The following is a 23,624-nucleotide window of genomic DNA, read 5'->3' on the forward strand; positions in this document are numbered from 1 at the left end:
CGACAAACACTCATGATAAAAGAAGCAAAATTATGTGTTCTGCTTGCAAAATTCCACTGTGTGCCATTCCGTGCTTTGCCAAGTTTCATCAAAAGTAGGGCATTGTTAAAAAAATTTTTTAACTTTGCATGGTGGCCAAACATTGCTAAATCGCGTCTCTGGTAAAGCTACCATAAGCGTTCGTGCTGTAGCACTCCAAGTATGGTACTTTTCATGCAAAGATTTTTGTTCAATGTTGAATTTTTATCTGTTCTGTTTAGATTTTATTATTCAAATTAGCATGTGCTAAGATGTTATAGTGTTAATTTTTAAAGTTATACCGCACTTTTATATTGCTAACCTATTCGAATTTTATTTAAAAATAAAAACGTTGTTTGCGTTTGGACTTCAAGTATAAAAATATTACTATATATATTTATATAAAGTATAGAAATTTTATCTAAATCTATCAAATTGTTGCTCTATAGACGAATGTCGCTCTGTATGCTCTATATTGCCCTTCTATTTTGTTCGATGTTGACAAATACAATATTTACAGTTGTTTTCAAAATAAATTTAACGATAAATACCGACATAATTGTGTTTTGCTAACTGACCTAGTCGGGCGGTGGTAAGGATATTCCCGGTTGGGAGTGGGCCGTGGGAAATATATTCCCACCCAATTTACACCCCCATCATAAAAAAAAAATTAGGAAAAAAAAATATTTTAGGTTACCTCTCACAAAGCACGATACAAAATAGCTATTGAAATTTTTACGATTTGAGCCCATTATATTCGGCCCGATAAAGGGTTAAAGCTTAACCAACGGGCGACAACGTGTCCTGCTCCACTAATCGAGCAATGCTCACTTCTTAAGACAATCCGCACGGCACCGGTTCGCAACCTAATTTTGAAAAACTCTATTTTATGACAACGTTTTCCGGCATGATACTTTTGAGTCCGTATTGTATTTTTACTAAACGAACTTGATTGCTGTTACGATACGTGCAGTCTAAAGAAGGCCACGAACTGCCATCGGCTCTATCTCAAGAAATACAATTATAACAAGAAAGCAATGCTCAAATATATGGACACGAAAGCCAAAATAAAGTAGTATCAAATATTTTACAGTAGCCTACCGGTAGTCAATCTATCCTTATCAGAAAATATAAATATATTTCGCTGAGCCCTTATTTCGACTACGTCAACACACAAAACTTCAAAGTAAATAACGAATCCCATAAAACGCACAAAATGTTTTAAAATAAATGAAAGTAATAGCTTTCTAGCGACAGCAACAATCTTTAAGCACTGCAAATGCGAATCAATTGATCCAGTAGTTAAAAAAGAGCGTTTTTTTTTCACAAAAAGAAGAACCTACCACCACCAACAATGATAACAGTTTGAAAACCATTCATATGTCCATTCCGTATCCGATAATGCCATACATGCTTTGTGATTATGAATATCTTGAATACAGCTTGTTAGCGGGTTCCGCGTGCAAGGTGTTTTCACAGTCCACAAGCAAGGATTAAGAATTCGAATACTAATGATAGCATTGTAATAATGGACTAGCTTTGTAAATTAAAAAAGTTTGAGAATTTAGTAAATGATAGCGCATCATATAATTATAGATTACACTTGTGAATCTGCATACCGATGGCCATAAAAACAGGCGCTAAAGATAATACTATCTTCAAGCCTGCAACGACACAGTTGGTTGTAAAACAAACTATATAACTGGTTACGGAAAGACGTTTCAAATGAGCAAGTAATTTTCATACAAGTCTAGCTTGGTGACGCTGTTCGATAACCATCATCGGTTTATCGCGTCTCCCATCACTCTGAAACATATTTTTTTTTCCAGTTTTTATCTTAATGTTTGTCCATTGTGTACCTTCGGCATGTGATAAAATAAACTAATGACTGACCGACACACGATATCATAATTTCAAAAATCAAGTTCTGAAGTGTGTCATATATATATATATATAGTAAATGAAATTTTAGTAGGGCTAGATTGATTTGGTTACTGGTCGAATATTATTATAATATATATTCCAAAAGTGTTTGCCATGTTAAAAGTGTCGTAGTGATACTGATAGGTGCATTCTTCTATGGGTTGGTTTAGTTTTGAATTTGTTGTTGACTTTGGTAAAATATATATGTTTTTGATGATTTCTCAATTGAACACATATCTTCATCTCAAGGAATTGTCGAGTAGGGAAACTTGGTTATACGCCGCCGAAACAGGTCCTTTCAAATACGGATGTTGTAATGCTTCTTCAGGCGTAATTCGGAACTCTGGATCCCATCTACAAAAAGTTATAAATGATTACAGGAAAGGTAGATGGGCAACAACTACCGTATTTTTTTAGGGTCATAAGGCACGCTGTCAATAAATTGGGATTTTATTCATATATATAAGGCGCATCGGGCTATAAGACGCAACGCGTTTAAAGCAATAACGTTGCCAGCTTTGAGTGCAGGTAATAAAGTATAAAGCACTTTCTGGCCCATACATTAGCCGCGCCGGATTATAGGGCGCAAGATGGATTTTTGAGGAAAAAAGAATTCAAAGGTTTATCAAATACGACAGAATAACGTAGGGACCAACCAAGATGAAGAGTTGATAAATTTGATTAATAATCGTAATTTCAATTTACCTAAGACATCTTGCAATCAAGTCAACCAATTCAGCATCATCGACACCTCGAAGCAGAAAAGCCAGTGGAGTGCGGTTTGGTATTCTCTTTAATCCATTTTCAGTTGTGTAGGTTATTGCTTCTGATTTAAATACAAAAAATAGTTCGAAAAAAATCATTCGATAATGGTAGGGTTGCGGCATGTAAGAACCCTCAGAAGTCAATATACTGTAGTAAAACTGTTTCGTGCTTGCGGATGTACTATTCGAACGAGAAGATAAAAAATAACTAGTCTTTTAAATATGCTTTGACATGTTCTCAAAAGTCACTACCACTACAGTCATCCAATTACAAAATGAATCGAGATATCGAAAATTTCAAGTATATATCTTGTCACTAAGCCTTGTAGTTGGACAAGAAACCAAGATACGTATATGGAAAATTGTATATACTTGCATATATTTCTTTTCCTGGTGAGATCATATAAGGTGGCGGAGGTCCAAGCACTTCCATCATGCATGCTAATTGATCAACTTCATTTCTACCGTACATAATGTTAATGCCAACCGCCAGCTTCGTCAAAATCAAACCCACGCTGAACATGTCAACTTGATTTGTGATAGGTAAGTCAAGAAAACTTTCTGGTGATCGATATTGCAGAGTTTGAACTGACCTCAGACAATAATAATCTGCAAAGTCAGTAGATTATTTATGTAATGTATGGCGGGGATTCATAATTTTCGGCAACATAATGAGGATGGCTCACAGACGTTTTCAGCCTGAGGAAGTTTCGGCACACTTAGGCTCTACTGCGAGATAAGTTTATCAACAATGCGGCTCGATCGGCTTGATTAAATGATTGCATATTTCGTTATTGGAAGTGAAGCATTCGGTTACCGGACACGAAGTGAACCTATGAATCGTTTTGCTTTTATGTTGTTGTAATTGTTAGAACACGAAACACACGGACACGAAAAAATTGCTATTCTCTTAACTACTGGACCAATTGCTTTGAAATTTTTCTAGTGGATAAAGATTGTTTTTTTCTTCTGAAGGGCTACAACTTTTATTTGTTTCTAAATTTTCTGTGAGATCTGATATTTTATCTAAATTGCACTGTATAATTATATTAAATACACGTTTTCATGACATCGTGATAGCTGTCTTCGACTTTTTTATGACATCGTGATGGCGGGTATCGGAAGTCTACTACACGGCAGATTGTATATCCGTACTATTTCGTGTTCATATATTTGAGCATCGCTTTCTCGTTCTAATTAATGAAAGTAAAGACGAACTTAAAATTTCCAACGCAAACAATACAATTCTTGCGTAGACGATACTTCTGCGTACTTAGAGTAATACCCCCCGCCCTCGTGTAACCGATACTGATTACAAATACGCGAAATATAAATTCTGATTTAGAAAACGGAAAATAACGTCACATAGTACTGACACGCCATATGACAACGGTATGTAATATATTTGTTTACCCACTGTACGCTATGGTTTCATGGAACATTGTGCAACCATTTTTAAAAAGATACATAGATAGGTCATAAAAGTTAAATTATGAAACTTTCAAAAAATATATCGAGACATCAAAAGTTCTTACTTGATCTCGGCTGTGCGTCTGGAATACAGCTGAGTCCAAAATCGGCGACTTTCAAAAGCTGACCCTCCGTTTGGTTTATCTCCTTTCCGTAAATTAGCATGATGTTGTCCTGTGAAATTTGTTTCAAAATTTAAGTTTCCTGATTTTGCACTATAAAAGAGGCTTGCAAACAAGAGCAAATCAACGATCAGCACAGAAAAGGAGATTACGAAAGGAGGACAAGCAAGGAAAGTGCGCAAGAAGAGGCAGAAAATAAGAACAAGTTACCGGCTTTAAATCGGTGTGTACAATATTGGATTCCTTCAAGTGATACATCGCGTGTAGTATATCGTTTGTAAATTGACGCATCAAGTATGAATCTTGAATAGGACGTCCCCGAAACTGGATCAGTGAAGGTCTATGAATTATTCAAAAACACTGTTAACAAGGATAGATGATTCTGAAGATATTTGATGTGGACGACGTTCCTATTATGAAATTTATAAATAAATTGGAACTAATTTTACATAGGACAAGAAGAATTTATTCTCTATGGAGATGAAGCTTTTCATATCAGGCAAACAACCTTTTTCCTAATACTCATGCTTTTTATAACGTAAAATTGATTTAAAATACCCGAGCAACTCTAAGACAAGGCATTGATGGTTTCGGAAGGTAAAACAATCAAGCTTTCGTACAAAATATTCGTTATTGGTTGGACGTGATTCTAAGATATTCATGATTTCAACTTCCCGTAAAAAGAATTTCTCGTCCCTGTAAGTTTAAAAAGAACATTTCACTGGAAATATTTGCAGATAACTTAGGATTTAATGAATGGTCCGGAGTTATGAGTGGGCTTCATGTTTTGGACGAACACTTCTGCAATCGAATGTGATAATAAGCTCCAAGTCGACCTATCTAAAATGGCCAGTCTGAACCAGGATTATCCAGGATTTTTAAAATGGTATGGGGCGGGAAAGTCCATAAACCGTAATCGAAAACGACCCCTGAAACAGCCCCGCGATTACGCCGCTCGTTAATATAGACAAGTTTTTTAGTGAATAACTATTTTCTAATAATTCCTATTTCAAACGACAGACAATTCCGTGCGAGAACCAATAAGTAAGTATCGTCGTACTCGTGGAACAAGATATGCATATATTGAATGGAAATTTGTTATTTAGGGACCTGAAGGTACCTACTGCTTAAAATAGCTCGTCGCGTTGACGAAAACAAGCGGCAGTTTTAACAAAATGCAATTTCACGCGTTATTAGCGCATTTTTCAGTCTTCCAAATATTTCATAAGGGGGGTTTGAAGTTTTGAATACATCAATTTATTCATATAGGTGAGTAACTTTTTTAAGTTTTGTGATTGCTAAAGTGCCACATTATAGGCTGCCGTGCAATATTTTAAATATCTCCAAACTTTCCGTAGCGAAAACCAAGTTGAAATGATGAAAAAACGTTTCAATATTTTTAATAAAATTATTTTATGTGGAAACGATGAACCTTTTTGATCTTTCTAAGAATTTGTTCCAATTTATAAAAATTGCAACGACAGCATATTATTATACAAAATTCTATTCTACCATACCACTCGGAGTTCCTAATTATTTTCACGGCAACCAAGCAACCGTTTGAGTGATCCAGCGCTTTTACTGTAGATCCACATCCACCATTTCCAAGTTCCTCCAATATTTCATAACGGTATGCCATATGATCATGAATTATCTGTGAAAAAGATTTACTACGGAAAACACAAATTTGTTCAATCAGAAAATAATTAAACAAAAACTATGACATACCGATTTATAATATCCGTTTCTATTCTTCCGTTTAAAATCAAATCCAAAATTATTGGTTTTGTTTTCTTGATGTTGACTCTTATTTGCACTGAGTCCCAGGTACCAAATGTTGGAGTAATTAAAAATTTCCTGTTTTTCCCACTCTGTTAAAGCATTCCCAAATATATTTACTGCATCTGTGATAGATAGGGAATGAAAGTATTATACTATATTGAGTCTTGTTAATGAATGAATAATGTTATTCAGGCATATGAGCAAGTATGTAACAAATTTAGGAAGACTAGTTATTTGCTTTGAATTCACCATGAAATTATACTTGCTTTTTCTATTTTATGCTATTTTTATATTTTCAAGAACTCAGTATATTTGTAAATAAAAATTTATTCAACACGAAATGTATCTATGGATCGTTTTTCAAAAGTGTTGTTGTGGTTTGGGTTATTGTTTTTGTGAAAAGTCACTTTTTACAGCAACTAATTTCTTCTAAATCGTGTGCGCAACGATTTTCAGTCAATTTCTTGCTAGTTTTGCGTATACTGCGCCACCACATCGATATGCAAGCACGTCATCTTTTAGGCAAGCCATGTGTTCAACTAATACCTTACTAGTACCGGTGTAGGCTCTCCTGTAGTATTTGCAACAAGATGGCGGACACCTGAACATAGTATGTGTACCAGATTAGGGTTAGGCCATCATTTTATTCCAATTTTCCTTATTTTAGTTCTATTAAGAGTTCGGGGACTAGCCAAGTGACTCCAGTAGTATTTGTACCTGAAATTATGGCTTAACCCTAACCTGATGCACGTACTACGTTTCGGTGACCGCCATCTTGTTGCACATACTACGGGAGTACCCCGGTGTAAGTTGCTGCTGTGACCGCACTTGATTTGTAAATTTGATTTGAAATTTTCAAATAATCAAATTTTTGCGCAGGTGGTCTCTTACTAAACTGCTGTGCTGTCGTTAGTAATTTGGTTACTTCCATAGTATGTGAACCAAGATGGCGGACACCGGAATGTAGTATGTGCACCAGGTTAGAGTTAGGCTATAATTTAATTCCAATTTCCCTTATTTTAGTTTCATTACAAGTTCAGGGACTAACAAAGTGACTCCCGTAGTATTTGTACCTACAATTATGACCTATCCTCAACCTGGTACACACATACTACGTTGGTTCACATACTACGGGAGTACCGTCATTTGATCTTTGTTTATATATATTTAAGCTTTGCTATCTTCTTTTTACAATAATAACAAACTAATGTAGAATTTGAAATATCTACCTTTGTTGTGAAACTTACCTTCTGGCGACATTGGAAATTCATACGTGACATTCGAGTTATTTCTCCAAACACTAAGTTTATCAATTTTAGCAACCGATTTAGGAAATACTTGACTATCATTTTGGAAAAGATAGTGTCTTGACTGTGGAATGGTTTCATTGATTTTCTGTAAATCAGAGAGGTTGACAACTACATCATTATTGAAGTCAGTTTCAACTGTAAGATTTGCTTCAAAATGACACACATCGGCGCTAAAGTAATCATTTACTCCAGTTGAGTTAAAAGGTTCCACGGCATCGAAATTTGTTTCAAATGTGTTCAAATCTTGTTTTTGGATCCTGAAAAAAATGTTGAAAATGAGAGAAATTTTGGTCAAAACAAAATGTTTATTTATATGAAAACAATAACGCTTCAACAGTTTTATTACAGTGAACTTGTAAATCGACTGCATATAAATGTTAGGAATGTTGTTGTTACTATGATCTTATTTCGGTAATTAAAAATGTCAGACTTCCGTGTCTAATGCATTCTTTTGAATTGATTGTATCAACTACAAGGATGGTCGCTAGAAAAACAAAAAATTTGTCAAACATCTATTTATTTTTACAAAGAATAGGTTATGTTATGGGCATATGTTATATTACACTCAACGATGCACTTCAAAGCAGTGTCTTAACCTAGAAGTCCAAGAAATGAGTAAACAAGCATTTTATTCGTGATCTCATCTGACTTTCAAATTTTCTGCTTTTCTAACGACTACCCTGTATATTATTTATCTTTCAGCCGAAGCAATAAAACATGCAGTTTGCATATAGCATGCAGCAACTATATTATTTCTCGTGATATGTGAATAAATTAAGCCATTTCTTACCCTGTTTCACTTAAACAGTCTTGATCGTTTACATTTTGTGGCCTCGTACGTATTATTCCACGGGTTCCCGCGCTTTGTTCCCACACATGCCTTTCTATATGAGTGCTTTTGCTGTTAATATCGCATTTATTGTCTTCTTCCTCTCTGACTGCATCTTCATCCGCGGTTTTTGAAACAAAGATTGATGAAAAAACGTTTTCTCTCTTCTCCAACAATCGTGGTACATTGATTGAGTTTGTAATCGGAAGATCACTCTTCTTATGACCTGGATTGGAAAGACGAGGACGCAAAAAGGGATATATACTCTTACCCATAATGACCTCTTTCATAACTGAATGCCGTGTTAGGTCATATAAAGTTTCAAATTTCTTAGAAGTCAGACAAATGAATACAATCAACGAGAATGCAAGTACGGTTAACCGAACTTTGATTTTCGACCGAAAGCAAATCATTTCATTGCTAAGATAAATTCCACATCTGAGATAATAAAATATTCGTACTCAATTGTCGTATATTCTAACCAAATACTAATTCAATGTTAATCTAAAATAACAAACAAATAAACCTGTCTAGTTGGTATTGGTTTTAAATATTTTACTACCAACAAAACATAAAATTTCATCTAATCTAATAAGCATATAATCCAATCACTCGTTTCTGAATCTTTTTTATATTTTTTCTTTTACTTTTGTTCACTGCAACCATTATCTGACTCTACTAATATTAATTTTTTCCTCAAAATGAAATATAATGTATTATTGATTTCAGTAGCCAACTTTTTTCAATGGTTTATTTCAGATTACACTTGACATCATTTCCACAGCGACAACAGGTTTATTCTTGATCTGGATACGAAAAGTTGAATATACCCAACCCGTTTATATATACTTAATATTTATTTCGCTTCATTTTGTTTCATACTCCACACCCTTGAGGTCCATATCGAATACAAATACACAAACAGAACTTAATGAATAAACTAAAATAAAGTTAGACACAAATATAAATACCGCTATGCCGGCAAAATTACAGCTAAAACGAATTCAAATCAATTTGAATATTTTGAATTAAAAAAGCGGCCCTTTGAGATTCAAAAAATATACTAGAGATCTCTTCCATCTCCGAGAACTGAAAACACACAGGTCCAGAAAACTTAATATATATATGTATTGATATATTGAGAAGTATGCCTGATTTCTATAGAATATTAACCAAGTATATATATGATACAATATGTACCAGCGTGGTATTAAGAATACACGGAACCTTCGTAGGCATCTATTTTAGAAACTTCTAGAATCGCAAATAACACGTATGAACTGACGACTTGTTTTTCCCCACGCAGACTAAATGCTCATAAATATTATCCAATTTTCAAACATAACCACAGTTAAACTACCGAAATAAAGAAAACGAAATACTTCATGTTTGTTTCATAGTTCATTGCAACATTTGGAAATGCCTTGTGCCGGAATACTTGATACTTTAAAGATAATTGTGTCAGACAAGGATAGTGAAGTACACTGGTGATGTAAACATTACAAGCGAATGTAAGGGTCTCATCCTTCTATCGAAGCAATTGAAACACTTAAATATCGATTCTGTCTATAACAGTGGTTCTCAACCTTTTTAGTGTCAGAGCCGCATCTCGAACTTTAAATTTGTAAGGAGCCGCATAAAAAACAACGCAAAATAAAATAGCAACAAAACAAAACTCAAGTATTTATTTTAAAAATAACAACATCCACAAAACTGGTTAACGCTAAACTTGACATTGGCTTTGTCTTCTGAATTCTGAAGAAGTGTGTCGCAATCGCGATGAGAGCATTCTCCAGCAATATAGAACAATAACCAGCTCCATATTTTGCTAATGTTATCATCTAGTCCAGTAGTTCTCAAACGATTTTGTGCAATCGCCCTCTTACAGTGGGCTACTTTTTACGTCATCATCGCCTCCTCGGCATTACAACATGGACTTACAAACAAACTCATTGCAAATCTATGAAACGAATAGACTAATAATGGTGCATGATGGATGAATTTCAATAAGGTTTTTCAACATTCTATAATTTGATGACCCCGTATCTACCAATTAAAATGATAGAAGCGAAAGAATCAACAGGAAATTCCGATCGAAACAGTCCTCCTTTAGTGTTTAGTCAATTAGTGTTTTTCAATTTCAATTCAAATGTGTTTTTCTTGTATAATATTTCCCTTGCATGAGAAAGTTAATGGGACACAGAATATTTGACGAAATTGGGCCACGAAAAAAAAGGTTGAGAACCACTGGTTCAAACGATTTTACAAGCTATTATTTATTGTAGTTTTATTACACGTACATCACCTTATTTCTGCGACTACATTTTGTTTTCGAATCATCGAATTCAATTCGGGACCGTGGGGGACATACATAAACTCTGAGGTCGATTTTACGTATTTACCGGTATTGAATTCGCAGTCTGGGTTTTTGAACTCCTAAATGAGGTGAAGCGAATCAAAATTTTGAACTATCCGTAGATTTAAAACAAATGAAAATCGGAATCAAAAGTTTCAAGCAGAATGATAATCACGATCGCTGTAGTTATAGCAATTGTTTTTTAGAGGAGAATCGGTTAGGCCTACAGGTAAGGAAATAAATATAATGACAATTAAAAATAGTATTCGAATTAGCACATTATGCAACTTGGCCATTTTCCCGAATTACTGAATTCGTAAGATTCATAATAAAATTAAAATAGAAAAGTTGAGAATTGTTTTACGTAGCTTGGCAAAAATTTTAATCGCTATAAGTAATATTTATTTGCATCTCAGCCACAAAAATGATAAATGTAAGGCTGATTAAACAAATATTTTAGCTCGAGAATATTTTGCACTCGAGTGTTTGTTACTACCAGCACTCGAAACTCTCGGGAAAGAAAAGAGTTGTACTCATCTCAATACATTCAAATCACAAGTGGACATTAACACTGTAAATCGAAAACACAAAATTTAGATAAAAGTGCAATGTTATGCTTAGTTTTAGGCGATAAAAAACATTTTATGTGCAATGGTAATTTGTACAATTCTCGTGATTGCTTTGAACGGGCTTTTGAATATAAACAGCCATATATCGAAGTATGACAAAAATATAAAATATTTTGCTGGTTATGACAACACGCATCATAATAGAAATGAATTTGATAAGTTGCAAACCTCAACAATACCGAGTTCCATACAAGATGACAAAAAAGATAATTATGATGTGAATGAGCAATTTTCATTCATTAAATGGAGTGAGGACTTTACCGCCGAAAACAGAAGTATGTAATATAATATTTATACGCGTGGTCAGGTTTGCAGGACAGAATAGGGATACATTGTTTAGCTTAAGCCCGCGGTCTCATCCGAGATGAAAATTGTTACGGCTTTTATTTTGAACATTGAGTATTTATTACTGGGGTTTTCATAACCACACTTCAAAATATCTTGATAATAAAAGAAGGTTGTATTAAATTGTAAATTTTTTTACCGAAGCATATGGTGATTAAAAGTAACAAATAAAATCTTCTTATACTAAAGGAGAGTCCACGTTTCATTCATGTAGTAATTTAATTCATCACACTTCCAGATATCTTGACAGCCATCAGTCAGTCAGAAGAATCAAATGAAAAAATAACGGAAGATGACGATTCAAGCATTAAAGAAAACCAGTAAGAAGAATTTGTTATATATGAATAAATGCAAAAACATGTATAATTGGGGAAAATGCTTGGTTTCAAAATGTATTCATAAAACCATGGAGGAGAATATACTATACTACAAATAGGATATGAACAGTTTTTTTTTGTTATTTTGTTATGAAAAATGTATGCTACAAACTTTTAATGCACCTATAACAAGAAAATTTGTTGATATAGAAAAAAAAACAATGATTCATATTTTAGATTTGATTTTAGTGATATAAGACCAAATAAAGCAACTTTAAATGATTTCGAAATTCCTGTATTCGACGAAAATATTTTTACAAGTAATCATTATAATGAAGAAGAGACTTTACAGCGTGAAGAAATGAAGTCAAATTTTCAATTACACCAACAGGTTTGTACTCGATGATTCATAATTTACCAATTCGATCAAATATCTTCAACTCTCGCGTCCTCCAGCACTTCGTTTCAATTCAAACGTATTTTTTTGGGTTGAAACTACTAATGCATTCAAATGATACATTTTCAAACGTAAAATACAAATAATGTGAGGGTTTAATGCTTTGTCTTTTTATTATTCGTGTGATACAGATGCTATCAGAACGTTTGGGAAGTAATTGAGTCCATGCGAACAAAATGAAATTCTCAATTACTCTAAAATTTGGTACCTCGGTCTCAATGCAAATAAAACACAAAGTCATCCAACGGCATGTGATAACTACGAACTTGATTATTCATCTGGAGCTAGGAAGGGCATTATAAATTGGCGTGAAATCTGTTATTTCTAACATAATGGCATTTGCTGCATCGTAACGTGGTTGTTTCGCAGTTTAAGGTCTTGTGCTGACCGTAGATGAGTCAACAAAGAACACAACAAAATGCCGACCTCCAGCTTAGCCGGCTACAGAAGAAGTCGAGATATATATATAGAAATTTTGTCTCACGTGTTATGGGTGGTCGGAATCTAATTATACAATTTCGGATGTTACCACAATACTTAGATCCGACAAAACAGCATTGAATATGGGGTCAGCAAAATAGTTTATAAACATGAAAAAATATATTTATACTGTATACACAACATAACCACGGACACTATGGTCCGTGACAGTTTTTACACATAAAACTGAATGTGAATAATTCATTTATCTTACCAGATTAAAGCATAGTGATTTCGTTTGTCTATTCGACCTGCACAATCCAAGTTTATCTGAAGAAAAGTCTTTAGTTGTTACGATACCGTATTCGCCAGTTTATGTTATATATCCTAATCTGAATAAAACTTTTTTGTACAAGGCAATTCGAGATCACGTCGCATACAGATATGAGATAGCTAAAGAACTTGGGATGGGATTGCAACAATGCAAGGAATTGTGGTGGAAGCGATTGATCACTCTAATAATCAAAGCCTTGCAATAAAAATTGTGACTGATAATATGAAGTGAGTCGACTTTCATATACAGGGTAAAACAAGATGTAATGCGTCGATATATTATAAGTATTAAATTAGTATATTATTAAAGAGGCAATCGAGTTATACTTTGCCTGGTGTTGCGTCGTTATATTAAAAATATTAATATTTTTCATTTCAGGAAAACATCATGTATATTCGCGGTAAAACTAATCGAAGCGAAGGGCAACTTTTAAAACTTGTCGACTTTGGACTGAGTTGTATCCCCGGTTCCATAGGTAATAAACTGAACAGTGCACATCAACAATCTGGAAACTTTTTAACACGGCCTGTCTTAGTCCGCAATTCCATAGTTCGCGCGTTATTTCTGCACGTACGCAATGTGTGGTAAAGTTATCGTGGGATTGTAATTGAACTAAAATGCATATTCGAATTTATTTCCTATTGCAAAATTTTAGTCCTCAATATTATAATCTACCTTTAATCAGACTGGGCCTCATGTAATCCGTTTAGTAATTTATCAGATACACTCGTCCAGGACGTAACACCATGTCTTATTCAACACAAAATCATTGTTTTTATACTCCTTGTCTATTCACAGATCACAGATGTGAAGATTACTATCTCCAACCAAGATTCTATCGATCTCCAGAAAGTATTTTATGTTTGCCTGTAACTACTAAATGCGATATATTCAGCGTTGGTGTACTACTACCGTGTTTCCCCGAAAATAAGAACTAGCCTGAATTTTGAGAATGATTTTAATACAAGCCCTCCACTTAAAATAAGACCTAGTCAATAACGCGAAATTTAAATAAATAATTAATTAATCTAAAACGTGTGATAGGTGAAACTGAAAACGTGTCATTTTAGTAAATGGATATCGGTTTTTATATTTGAAAATCTCCTAATTCTGTACTTTCTAATTTTGTTTTTGAAACATAAAATTATAAGACATCCCCTGAAAATAAGCCCTAGTGGAATTTTTCGAATGAAAAACGAAATAAGACACTTTCTTATTTTAGGGGAAACACGGTAGTTGAATTCATCATTGGCTTACCACCTTTCATGGGAAACAACGAAGTTGGACAACTGGCAGCGATGATGCAAGTGATTGGATTTCCACCTGCACATCTAATTGATATTTCGCAAAGAAAAGAGGTTTTCGCTGGTGAGCGTCCGTTTCTGGAATTTTCAATATATTTATTTCAATTTATCAATATATATTTATGATTCGTCCAATTTGAAATTAGGTATTAGGTATCAATATTTGCACTGGGCAGCAAAAAGTTTAGCAATAACATTATCCTCCAAGAACGGGTAATTGTCCTAACCGCAACTCCGCAAAAAATAAAACTACAATAATCCTCTTATTTTATATGGCAAGCTAGTAACTACACCTCTGACATAGAGAAAATTCAGTCCGATATCCGATCTTTACGCAAAAGGGAAACACACACCACCTGGGTCATTGAATGTGTTGATTATTGAAATAATATATTAGGATAGGATAGGATTTACATATTTATCCCGGGGGAGAGGAAAGCCGATAAGACGGCTTATCCATATGGCGAACCACGGCCTCTCGTCCGGTTATCATTCCAAGTCGGGTATGGGATTAGATTTACTGCATTGTTTGTTTTCGGAAGCATGGACTTGGTGGTGGAGGAAGCCGTAACCGACCAGCGGCGGCGAGCGTATTCCTAACGCTTAGCCCGTTGAGCCACACCGCCGCGGTCATTTTGAATGGTCATTTTTGAATGGTCATTTTTGAATGGTCATTTTTAACAGATAAATTATGATTCACCTCAAGCTGATGCTGCTAATTTTTTTTTATCCAACAGCGGCTTTAGATTTCATCAGAATCCTAAACGAAATACTGAAAGGACTTAATCCCCTGCTGATTGATTTAATATCACGATGTCTTAAGTGAGTATTTTATTAGACGCAAAATAGACCTATGTATCCTTTTGGTATTGTGCTGTCGATGGTATTTTCTTTTTCTTCTTGCTATTAAATAAACGCTCTTTTCTCTTATACCACCTGACCAATTGCTTTGAAATTTTCAGTGTTTAAAGACCATTGTCAATAAAATTTATTTATATATTGAAAAAATGTCTGTGGGCTCTTGTGGATCCGTTTTTCAATTTAATGTCTTGTGCGATGACATCATAAAACCTAACAATTGCGCACCGCGTGGCGGTTCCGCGATCGCATTTCTTCGATCTGGTGGTCAGACGAAGTTGAGAAGACTACCGGTACTGTAAAAGATTTGATACCGGTACTACTTCGTTTTGGCTGTCGTGTAAAAATATTTGAGCTTGTTTCCAAGTAAAATTGTATTCGTTATTCTTCAAGTCGTTTTTTTTCTTGTCCTAGGTGGGATTCAAAAGTGAGAACTATTGCAGAAGAAGCTTTACGTCATCCATACTTAACAATAAATTAACTCGTTTGCATTTTTGTATGGATGATGGTATTTATAAATAAAGTAACGTAGTCAAGATATATACATATATCAAATACTAATTTGTCATTTCTATGGTATTCATGAAAATAGAGAAGATTCGTATTCTCAAGTTTAATTTTTGTTAATTCGAATAATTTATCCTAGTATGTAAACTCCATATCACATTCAGCAGATTCATGTCCTCAATCGATAATTTCAGATGCACCATAAATTTTTGTGTAATAGCTCTTGTGATATGTCAAAAGTTACTTCAAGGACTTCACTTTAGTTCAAATCTGTATTCTGAGGTGTGAAAAATATTACGAGTGGCGTTTATCGCCAGCAAAAGTAGTGTGAGAAATGTTTCGATCCCCATTTTATGGAAGCCTCTGTCTTGTTTATGGATTGACAAGGTTCGTGTATTTCTATGTTTAATGTGGGCACTGCAAAATTAATGTCGCTTCATGGTTTTTCATTGTCCATCTTTGCTGTGATGTAACCATAGATGCCAATAAAACAGGCGATCATATCACCGCTCTTCACGGCGTCCTTGGATTTTTCTCGACACCAGGTAGACCAGGGTGGTCCAAGGTTGTCGCCTTCGCGGGTCACAAAATTACCTTTTGTATTGTTCGCGGGCCACAATAGCGTCAGAAATATGTAAACAACAAACACTTTTATTGTGCAAACGATTGATCATTGTTTGTCATTTATCAAGCTAAATCATACAAAATACGCCAGAACTGAAACATGCAAACGGTTTGCTACATCTTCATTTAATTTAAGAATTTAAACTCTTCATTACGGAGAAAGTGCTCCCGCAAATGTAAGTGCTCTCGAACATCGGTTCTCAAAGCAAAATCCCTCGAAATTTGGAAATGCTCATTGCTCACATGATAGCAAAATGCTGTTTTAGATTATATTCGCCATATTTGCTGAATGATTGATTACCATATTTTACCAAATGTAAGGTACAGAAGAGTAATTACCAATTTTTCTGAAATATTAGAAGCATTTTTTGTAATACTTTTCAGGCCGGCTGCAGAACATCACCGGAACGAATTATATTCTCAGGTCATAACATTAATATTTGGTTATCATATTTAGGTATTTATAACTGTTGGGATATATTCGCAACCAAATAAATAGAAAGCCAGTGAATAATTTGGACTAACCAATCACACTCGATTCAACTTTGCTAGTTGCTTCAGCTAGCCGCGACACTAGTCAATTCAGTGACATTAGTGATGTGACAGAATGTCGAAAAGATTATCTAATAATTTTATGACGAAACAACACCATATATATATATGCAATTTTTTGATTACCTTTCAGCAAAGGCGACGCGGGCCACAGATAGTGACGCTGCGGGCCACATGTGGCCCGCGGGCCTGGGTTTGGACCACCCTGAGGTAGACAGATGCTTGTTGCACTTCGCGGATTAGGAATGATGCTGTGGCGCTATAGATTTTATTGTTGATATTTTCAAGTTAGTCTTATGCCATACATTACTAAATGATTCTCAGGTGGGAATTTTATAATTAGTATGGTATTGGGTTTGTCTATTTATTGGCCGGATAGATTCAGATAACAGTAAGCTACTTTGTATCGTTTATTGATCATTGTCTTATTTTGTATCTTAGCGTACTTGTGGTTGTTCTTTGAATCCTCGTCAAAAACAGTTAATTTGTCACTAACATTGAGACTGTGCGATAACACCGCTAAAAGTTAACACTGACATCAACACCAGTTGTGTTTAAGCCTGCATTTGATATTTGCAGTACTATAAGTTGTTAGTGCATGGATTGCAGACATTCATTTGGGGTCCTAAAACGCGGGACATGATTTCAGTTACGCCCCGTGACTCGGAGCCATAGTGGAAGAAGTTACCCTACGCGTAATTTGCTGTATTTCCTAATTATAATAAATATAACATTATGAGCATGTAACCGCCAACTGGAAATACATACCACTCTATTAATTTCTCAATTTTGAGTAATACTACTGGTGTCAACGGGGAAGCTTCTTTCACAAAACGATTTGGTGGTGGTTTTACTACTACTTATTCTTATCAAGAAAGATTTTAATGAAGCGTTCGAACTAACATATTGCATTAACAGTTAGTATAGTAGATTGTTGGGAGAGACTTGGGAATGTGTTTTCAATTTCCGAAGCGTATAAATTGACTCATGCGGGACCGAAATAATGCAAGTTCTCTGACAGGATTAACATTATGATATATTTTAAAATAATTTACATTTTGAAATGATTATTTTTTCATTCACGAATTGGTAATTTAAATGCTTTTTAGGTCGTTTAAAGAAACTTCATGGCCGTAAGAAGTTTTGACAGTATACGTAAACATGAAAAACGTCAAATGACAACTCTTGATCCCGAATTATTTTGTACGAGGATGACGACGATCCACATTTATCTATTGACTTTAGTAAAAAATGGATGAAGTAATGCTTCTTTTGGCGTGATTCTGATATCAGCATCCCACCTGAATGAACGGATAGAAATCTATCAAATGTAAAGGATTATGAAGGAACATATTTAACATCATGAAAGCGCACTTCGGTTTAAACTTGGTATACTAATAGAGTTGCACTTAGATATTTATTTTCATCTTCCACGGTGAAATGGTAAAATACTTACTCCAAACATTCTGAAATTAAATCGAACAGCAGAGGATCAATATCTCTCAAAACATAATCAAGCGGTCTCTTTCCGGGTATGCGACGGAACCATGTCCTGGTTGCATAGGAGATTGCTCCTGCCAACATAAGGCATTGCATTAAAACTGCTAATTTGTGTTGTGTCTGTAGAGATGATATACATTTCAAAAGATATCAACAAGATGTAAAATAGGAACTGTGCTTTGATAAACAGCGAAATTGAACGTCTACGTTAATTTGTTGTCAGATGGTGCGTGGCAATAATTTTTACAAGTCAGCAATGTTAAATTGTCAGATCTTACCACAAGCAATTTTAACCAGATTGGTAGCCAGAGCTGGTTAATCTGAAACCCCCTTGTCGGTTTGAAGTTTGTGACTGATCAATTAGAATAGACTGGTCACAGCTTTCTGAGCTGATTTGTATTACTCGGAAATTTGCTGATCTAGCTGTAATGTTGGATATCTAGTTCTATGTCGTACAACAATTTGAAAACTATATGTTCATTCACCATTCACAACTGAGGTAAAAATACAAATAATCAAACGCTACATACTTGCATATATTTCTTTTGCTTGTGAAATGATATATGCGGGCGGAAGACCAATAACTTCCATCATTGCTGCAAACTGATCCACCTCGTCTCTACCAATAAATAATGGAGTGCCAAGAAAAAGTTGAGCCATTATCACGCCTAAACTGAACATGTCGGATTGTGATGATACAGGTAAGTTTAATAAGCTCTCCGGTGATCTGCAATACAATGGTTGGAAAACGACTCCTTCCGGACAGCGGTAGTGGAAATCTGGAATTCAATACAATTCAAATCATCAAATGCTGTTCTCATATCTTTGTTTATATAAATCTTAATGGAGGATGCATTGGGGGTTTAGTTCGGTGGAGACGCCCGGTAGAAAACTTTTGACAGTTATAATCTATGGCGTTTGTCTTACATATATATATTTTTTTATATATAATTTTTCTACCGAGCCGTAAGTGTTGTTTTGGATACTACACGAGGTTGAAAAGCACAAAAAGTAGAATAACGCAAAGTCTTAACAAATGAAGTGATGATCAAAACGATACGATCAAAAAAGAATATTTCTTACCTTCCGCATGGGGAACACAACTCAGGTCAAAATCTCCAACTTTTAGTAGTTGGCCTTCACTCTGATCATTTTTTTCATAAAGAAACATTATATTTTGCTGTAAACAAACGACAGTCAAGTTGGGAAAGCATTTGTATAGAACGAATAGTGAAGTATAGTAAAAAATGGAAAATAACATTTGTAATCTTGTTTAAAATTTGAATCATCAATCTTGAAATTTATTTCTAAAATTTTTATTAATAAAATATTTCGACAGCCCAAAAAAGTTTCATTTGACTATTTATTGATTATATTATCTTTCAAATAAGCAATATATTTAAGTTACCAGTTTTAAATCTGAGTGGAAAATGTTGAGTTCACTCAAGTAATACATTGCGTGCATGATGTCGCTTGAAAAACGTCGTAATAAATCTAGACTTTCTACCGGACGATTGGAATAAATATCATGTAGTGAATCTCTAAACGGATAATAATTCATCTAGATTATGAAATTTATTTCGATTTCTGCCATAAAAAGTCGCGAACAAACAAGAGTGAAAATCCGGAAAAAGGGAGGGAACAAAGTAAAATTTGAAAAGTAAAAAGCACTTTCTCTGTCATCGACACAAAAACGATAACACACCACATGGATGAATATTTACAAAATCCACGAATTAATTAAGCCCTTCAATTTCTATACGTTTCAAGGAAATATTTTCAAATGATTTTATACTCCTCTGAAAAATTAGGCAGTAACAATATATATATAGAGAAATTTCACATTACCCCAATAATTCTTGAACGATACAATAATGATTTCGGAAATAAATTGTATCAAACATCCGTGAAAAATAATTTTTGTTGGTTGCGTTCGACCCTATATATTTCATTATACCCAGTTCTCTCATGTAAAGATCTTTACCCCTGTAAAACAAGGCGAATCCATTGAATGGAATCCTGGAGTACACTGGACTAATATCGCAGAATAGACGTAGCATGTGTCCACTACCTTGGTCAGGTGGTAGCGATTTAGAACTGCTATCATTGATTATATCGAATATACTCATCATATTACTCTTCCAAGTATTTTGGAATTGGAAAGATGAAGCCAATTCACACTTAGATAATTCTCGATTTTAATTGCATGCGGGCAAAGAATTTAACAATAGAATCTAGTTCTTTGATGCACCCAAGAACCGTCTTAAGACAAATTCTGATTCATGAACGACCTGAAAAGAGTCGTTTTCACGAACTTGAGGAATTGCTTTATACAATTGCTGCAAACTAGTAGAATTTATTATAAATGAATACGGTATATCAATTCGTTAGGCCATACGCGTCAGCGCTACATTTTGTCATTAGTTGCCAATTGGGGTATTGATTTTTAGTTTGACTTAAGGCCGGCTGCTATAAAAAAAAATTCATTATCGAAATATTAAAACTTTTTCCTTACAATTGATGACTCATCGGGCTACGCGAACCACTACCTATGTTGTTCTCTTTTCCTGATATAAGAGAGCAAAGGGCAACATATACAAATTTAATTCTTGCTAGCGGACAATAAATCTACATGGGTGGTCGGTCACAGGTTAGTGCGTCTGACAATAAAAAATTGTATCGAATATACCCAATTTCTTCAATACCACAATGTTTTGTCATGTTTTATGCGTAGCATTATACCTTGTAAAACACACCATATGTTTGTAAAAAAAATTAACCATTACCGTGCTGTTGTATTGACCAATATTTTAATCGCAAGCAATTCATTATTTGAATGATCCAATACTTTCACGGTTGTACCTCCGTTGCCCATTCCAAGATTCTTTAATATTTGATAACGATATGCGATGTGATCGTTCAAAACCTATTGAAAAGAATGGATCATAGCATTGAAACTGCATCTCTTATTCAAAATAATGATATATATTATTGCACAATCAATCACATATTTTCTGAGTATAGCATAAGTAACTATGATATAGATCTAACCACTTTATATTGTCCTTTATATCTTCCTGACTCAATATCAAATCCGTAATTGTTATCAGCCTCTTGGTGAACTTCTGTTTTGTTTGCACCTTCTCCTACGTACCAAATCTTTTCATATTTCATGATTTCTTTTTTCTCCCATGGAGTTAGTTCATCTCCAAATATTAGTAGTGCATCTAGCTCAGAGTAATAATTGAAAAAAATGTGGAAAGTCGCTCAAAATTTTTACATGCATATAGATACAATGGATAGAAGATATTAGCTGCACTAATGGTTTACGTTTATCAATTTTTCCCAAATTTTGAAATGTCTTATTTATCAAATACTTTTTACAATGTGAAAAATAAAAAGTTGCAACGACAACTCTTTTATGTCGACCATATTACTCATATTGTGATCATTGAAATAAAACATAAAATTCGCAATAGTTTAATTATAAATTTCTTACTAACCTTCTGGGGTAAGGGGAAATGTTTGCGATCGATTTGAATGAATAATCTCATCGTCAACTTCCATGCCTTTCTGATCTGTAAATATTTTTATATACTTAAATAAACTTCAAGCCTATATCTTTGTTTCGGTTGGTTGACATTTAATTGAAATCAGAAATATATACATATATAACGTAGGCAAGTTTGATAGTAAACGATACCGAAATGAGGAATTGTTCTCATTTTTGTAACATTGATCATAATCTGGAATTTGAAATTTGAAAACGATTGGTCTATTAGTAGCAAAGAAAAAGATTTGCAACAATAACAGCAACAATAACAATAACAACAATAACAATAACAATAACAGCAACAACATCAATTTAGAAAAACGCTACAAAGGTCCACCTTCTGTTCAATAAAAATTACCAATGGTCTTGTTTCGCTCTTCATCATTATCCAAAAAGTTGTTTTCCGACTTATCCTCGAAAAATGAGTCAGTGGCTGCAAAATGCGGATTATTCTCAATGCCTGGAATGTTCAATTGGCGATTGGGGCTTTTGACAACGATGACGTCATAATCTCCCTGTCTAAATTTGTATTGTTTGTCAAATTTGGTTTTAACTTTTCTGTCACAAAACTTGTCACTTATCTGAGTATATTCTTCTACATCTAATCTCACTTTTCCAAGGTCAAGATTCTCATCCGAACTCAAAATTTCGTTTTGTGTTGTTTTTTGCATACCCGCCATCCAAAAGTGTCCAACTTGATTTAAAAATGCATTTTTTGTTTCAGTACAAATAGATTCTTCACCGTTTGTTGTTTCATACATTGTAAAATAACTCGCAATGGAGACGAAAATACAAAACATCAGAGCATAGCGGATTTTTGTTTTCACATGCCAACAATACATGATTACAGATTGGTTGTTTGTAATATTGTGTTATCGTAGCTTCATAATATTTCCAATAATATTTGTCTTGCATATTCATCATATTATATCATATTCATATTCATTTTATAAATCCAGCACTTGAAACTCACTGCAAAAATAAACCAACGAGATTTTACTGGAACTAAAGAAGGCAGAGTGCATTTGGGTGTATAATGAAGGATATATTTCGTCAGGCTAATAACCGAATTGCGTAAGTCATATTTGGCGGTGTTGAGTTTTATTTATATAATAGGTATTTACGTAATGCTGCGCACCTGTCTGTTGACTCAGATTTTATTTTAAGAATTTCAAAACCCAAAAAGAATTCCAAAAACATAAAATTGAGATTTTGTATGACATGCAAATTTGTTGTTTTGTTTCGTCATAATGAATTATCATTGTCAACGTAGAACTATTGTGACGTCACGAAGCCAAAATAACCTCGGCGAAGGATTTTCGAGTTCGAGTTTTTGCATCTCAGATTCTAGTTTAATGCTTGTAAATTTGAATTTATACTACAGTATAGGAAGGCGTGTACTTGTGATATTCACTGTCTGAGTCCAATTCATGTTGGTTGAATACTATATAAGGGTACATTGCTGTTTTATTCTTTATATTTAATCTTAATCTTTTTTCGGTGGATGTGCAGAGCGTGTTATAGTGATGAAATATATATTTTTAAACATAAAAAATAATGTAATTAAAATAGATTAGCTATTTTGGGGATTAGACATCGTAGATACTAAGAATTACATTCGTTTTTGGATTGTTTGGTTTTCAGGACTGG

At 34.2% G+C, this 23,624-nt stretch overlaps 3 protein-coding genes across 4 annotated transcripts in view; all 3 read right to left on the reverse strand.

Annotated features, from left to right (window-relative positions):
* LOC120342288 (tektin-1-like) overlaps positions 1-23,624 on the reverse strand; it is a 107,048-nt gene that overhangs the window by 28,545 nt on the left and 54,879 nt on the right. The gene's annotated exons all lie outside the window — the stretch shown is intronic.
* LOC120342888 (dual specificity tyrosine-phosphorylation-regulated kinase 4-like) lies at positions 798-8,746 on the reverse strand. The gene is made up of 10 exons (XM_039411926.2): positions 8,180-8,746; positions 7,327-7,646; positions 6,026-6,201; positions 5,815-5,951; positions 4,856-4,993; positions 4,508-4,637; positions 4,241-4,349; positions 3,078-3,314; positions 2,647-2,767; positions 798-2,295 (listed from the first exon to the last, which is right to left on the reverse strand). Exons 1-10 carry the CDS (start codon positions 8,629-8,631, stop codon positions 2,181-2,183), a joined length of 1,935 nt encoding a protein of 644 aa, XP_039267860.2. The 5' UTR covers positions 8,632-8,746; the 3' UTR covers positions 798-2,180.
* LOC120343378 (dual specificity tyrosine-phosphorylation-regulated kinase 4-like) lies at positions 17,920-22,894 on the reverse strand. 2 transcript variants are annotated; one of them, XR_013474859.1, is made up of 10 exons: positions 22,333-22,894; positions 21,925-21,999; positions 21,473-21,648; positions 21,208-21,347; positions 20,270-20,407; positions 19,830-19,962; positions 19,505-19,601; positions 18,952-19,200; positions 18,378-18,541; positions 17,920-18,222 (listed from the first exon to the last, which is right to left on the reverse strand). XR_013474859.1 is itself a non-coding variant. In XM_039412537.2 (10 exons), the coding sequence occupies exons 1-10, from the start codon at positions 22,814-22,816 to the stop codon at positions 18,150-18,152; spliced, it is 1,683 nt and encodes a 560-aa protein (XP_039268471.2). In that variant the 5' UTR covers positions 22,817-22,894; the 3' UTR covers positions 17,922-18,149. The 2 variants fall into 2 exon arrangements, 1 of the variants encoding a protein (XP_039268471.2); XM_039412537.2 differs by having other exon boundaries at positions 17,922-18,222; positions 18,378-18,495.

This window comes from Styela clava, chromosome 3 (assembly GCF_964204865.1).
Source record: "Styela clava chromosome 3, kaStyClav1.hap1.2, whole genome shotgun sequence".
In the NCBI taxonomy this organism is placed as follows: Eukaryota; Metazoa; Chordata; class Ascidiacea; order Stolidobranchia; family Styelidae; genus Styela; species Styela clava.

Bases quoted from the DNA above. Each gene is read 5' to 3' on its own strand.
- LOC120342888 (XM_039411926.2), bottom strand. From the start codon at position 8,631: ATGATTTGCTTTCGGTCGAAAATCAAAGTTCGGTTAACCGTACTTGCA. The intron at 2,768-3,077 runs GTATATACAATT...TATTTAAATCAG, and splicing joins AGGAAAAGAAATATATGCAA to AAGCAATAACCTACACAACT. The intron at 2,296-2,646 runs GTAAATTGAAAT...AACTTTTTGTAG, and splicing joins TTGATTGCAAGATGTCTTAG to ATGGGATCCAGAGTTCCGAA.
- LOC120343378 (XM_039412537.2), bottom strand. From the start codon at position 22,816: ATGTATTGTTGGCATGTGAAAACAAAAATCCGCTATGCTCTGATGTTT. The intron at 19,201-19,504 runs GTAAGAAATATT...ATTGAATTCCAG, and splicing joins TTGTGTTCCCCATGCGGAAG to ATTTCCACTACCGCTGTCCG. The intron at 18,223-18,377 runs GTAAGTATTTTA...CCGTTCATTCAG, and splicing joins TTAATTTCAGAATGTTTGGA to GTGGGATGCTGATATCAGAA.